The sequence below is a fragment of the Centruroides sculpturatus genome, unplaced genomic scaffold (assembly GCF_000671375.1).
Source record: "Centruroides sculpturatus isolate CEXI.00-Female unplaced genomic scaffold, Cexi_2.0 scaffold1300, whole genome shotgun sequence".
Classification (NCBI taxonomy): Eukaryota; Metazoa; Arthropoda; class Arachnida; order Scorpiones; family Buthidae; genus Centruroides; species Centruroides sculpturatus.
In genome coordinates this window covers 120,680-123,980 of record NW_019385442.1, presented here as the reverse complement: position 1 = coordinate 123,980, position 3,301 = coordinate 120,680, and the positions used below count along the sequence as shown (strand labels likewise).

At 25.7% G+C, this 3,301-nt stretch overlaps 1 protein-coding gene across 1 annotated transcript in view; it reads right to left on the bottom strand.

The window, feature by feature from the left end:
• Window positions 1–1,398: 1,398 nt before the first annotated feature.
• LOC111639054 (diacylglycerol O-acyltransferase 1-like) overlaps window positions 1,399–3,301 on the bottom strand; it is a 31,569-nt gene continuing 29,666 nt past the window's right edge. Inside the window, exons 14-15 of the mRNA XM_023384825.1 lie at window positions 2,195–2,257; window positions 1,399–2,109 (exon numbers count right to left, since the gene is read on the bottom strand). Of these exons, the coding sequence (XP_023240593.1) occupies window positions 1,960–2,109; window positions 2,195–2,257 (213 nt within the window). The 3' untranslated portion in view covers window positions 1,399–1,959. The remainder of the gene's footprint in view (window positions 2,110–2,194; window positions 2,258–3,301) is intronic.

The following is a 3,301-nucleotide window of genomic DNA, read 5'->3' as shown; positions in this document are numbered from 1 at the left end:
CATTATTGTTAATAAAATATGCTGTGCTACATATTTTTAAAATCCAGCAATGAGTTGCATAACTTTCCTGGCAAAAACACTTAATTTTAACAGATGGTGGCACCAAAGTTTTATTATAAAATGGCAAAAAGCTTATGATATTTTATTAATTTTGAGGGTAGAGAAGTTTTATAAAATAACATTGTAAATGCTAATAATGAGCAAAATTTTCATTAAGTCCAACCCCACTCAAGATATGATAAGTGCCCCTCTTTTCCCATAAAAATGTAGTAGCATCAAACCTCCCTGCAAAATTTGTTCCTTTTATCGAAAATTTCTAAAGTTAAGCTTCAAAGTGGGTGAAAGAAAATCATGCTCCCCATACAATGAAAATTCCCCCCATTTCTTGCTGTTTCAAAGTCCAGAGTCCAAAATATAAAAATCTTGGGGGGGGGGAGATTTTTTTGACATTGCTATACTTTCCCTGTTATAACAGCCAGGAATGTAAAAAAAAGATAGAGGCAGCCATGTTTCACTTTTACAGTAGTAGTCTTTACCCTATAGATATTTTTATTCCAACAATCAGAAATATCCCATACAGTGACTGATCTGAAAATACATTCTCCAAATCACTAATTTTTCTGTGCAAAATACTTAAAAATTTTATTCTGTTAATAATTGGAATAAGCCTATATATTTTTTATTTTGAATATGACTATTTGATCTTTATCCCCTTTTAAAAAAGGGGACAAGGATGAATTAGTTCAATAACAATTACTGAACATGATGATTATATATATAATCATGTGTTGACCAAAAAACAGTAATTACAGCAAAAAATTTATAGACTTTTTTTATGTAAGATTTCAGGCATGATATCAAGTTTATATGCACAACTAAATTTTTTTTACTCTCTAGAATTCAAACACTTAATTCTATACATAGTATTTCCAAGCAAACAAGAATATGCTCTTATGTGTAAATTGCTTCTTTTTGAAACATGTCCTGCAAGAATATACCTCATATATAAGAACAGCCAGCTTGTTTTGGCTTATAAGCTTGTATTGTTGTCTCATGTAAATTAAATGTATGGATACAATAACCATTCAGCAACATCTCTGCAATAACCATTGTTAAAACTAAGCAGCCAAAACAATTTTTTTTTACAGTATTGGAAGAATTAATAAAAAAATGCAAGTTGTTTTTAGATACTTTTCAGAATATAGTACCTCTTATATTCACAGAAATACAATATTTTATGATCGTACCATTATACTGATGTCATATACAAACTTATTCTTTATGACACGATACCTTTCATTTTTGACTAAACATTATATCATATTTATCTATGGTCTCCAATTACAGCTGTGAAAAAAATGGAAGAACCATATCAGTAGCTTATAATAGATAGAACAATGAAATAAGTAATGATTTTATTTTCAAAATTATATAAATTTTAGCAGTGACAACACAATACAATCATATAATGTTATATACAATCATAATAAATTTATTTTTAAAATATAAAAAAATATTCTATTAAATAATTTGTAATTTTATAAAAATTGCAGTTTTACAATGTATTGAAATTAAAGAAGTGCATATATCTAATTTGATTATACTTTAAAACAAATACAATCATGATTAGAATTATTATTTGCATTTGAAAATTGAAGAATTTTTACTTAATTTAAATAAAAATTTTCCTTTTAATTTCTCTTCCAAAATCACTTTGACTTGATCAATCAATATTTTCTACTTACAACAACTATTTATATAGCTATAATAATTTTAAATGTGCTTTAAATCAATGACTAGAGATGAAAATTTCTAACAATTATAAATTCTATTAACAAAATTAATATTAAAGTATTCAACAATTGAAAAAAACAAAGCAAATTATACATTTAAAAATACTGACTAAATATTAAGACACTTTGGCATGTTCTTTGGCAATTTCCTTCATTGTTAACACATTTATGTAGTAGTTTCATTATAGTGAATGACATAGTAATCGTGATAATATGCCAATATACATAAGGGTTGGCCAATAATCAACGACACCCAAACTGCCATATTTCCGTAATCTTTATGCAGATATCGACTAATGACCAAAGCAAATGGCACCTGAAAGAAAAGATATTTGTAAAAAATTTGTTATTAGTATCTCAGAATTACATACAATTATAAGAAGGTGAAATGAAAAACATACTTGACTAAGCATTCCAAAAAATGCCCACGATCGAAACATTTTCAACGGAAAACTGACTAAGTACTAAAAAGCAAATAGAATGTTAGTAAAAATGAGAATACTGTAATTGATAATTTTGAATGAAATTACATACAGATATGAAGCTAAAATTTAAATCTTTATTCTGAAACAATAATCAACATGTCTCAATAATTATTGGTTACATTGAAAGTTATTTTCATCATATGCATTTGAAGTATGAAATTGTACATGTAAATAAGTTTTTATAAATATGAAAAATATATTTCTCATAATATACAATATATTAGATAATAATAATAATTTGTATATGAGAGATTTTAAACTTTTATACCTTAAAACAGCTTTATAAACATCATTTTGTAACTTTTTAAATATTTTAATATTTTCTCTTGTTAATAATAAATGATTAAATAAAATAAACACTAGTAGTTCTGAATTAACATAGTAGATGATAACATTTCTCTTTCAAAGAACATAAGTAAAAATCTCTTTTCATAAATATATGTATGATTTCAGTATTATATAGGTTTAAAAACAAAACTTTTAAGTGCAGACCAGAAGTGGAATTACATGATTGCCTACAAAGCCATTTTGGCATAGTTCCAGGTTGGTGTTGAGGATTTCATGGCCCAATTAGTGACTATAGATCAGTGGTTCTCAACCTTTTTTGTTGATGTACCCCATTAGCCCATTAGTTGTTTCTCCAGTATCCCTTATATTTTTGTATGTAAATTTTATAATTACTGCGTTAGATGTATACAGTCCTTATAACTGAGCGCTATAAAAAACTAACTAACTATAACTAAAAGTGAATTACTTATTTTGCGTAAATAATAATAAAGTTAATTAGGTACATACATTTATTTATTATTATTTGATAAGTATATTATATAAAATCACAGAATACATGCATAAATTACATTTCCTAAAAATAAATAATTATAATTAACAATAAAGAAAATTTAAATTATTTTAAAATAATTTCTAACAAAATTTAATGGGATATTTGTTGCGATAAATCTTCAGAAATTTTTTCAAAATTTGGTTCCCACGTTGTTAAATAGAGATTATAATTGTGTACCGACC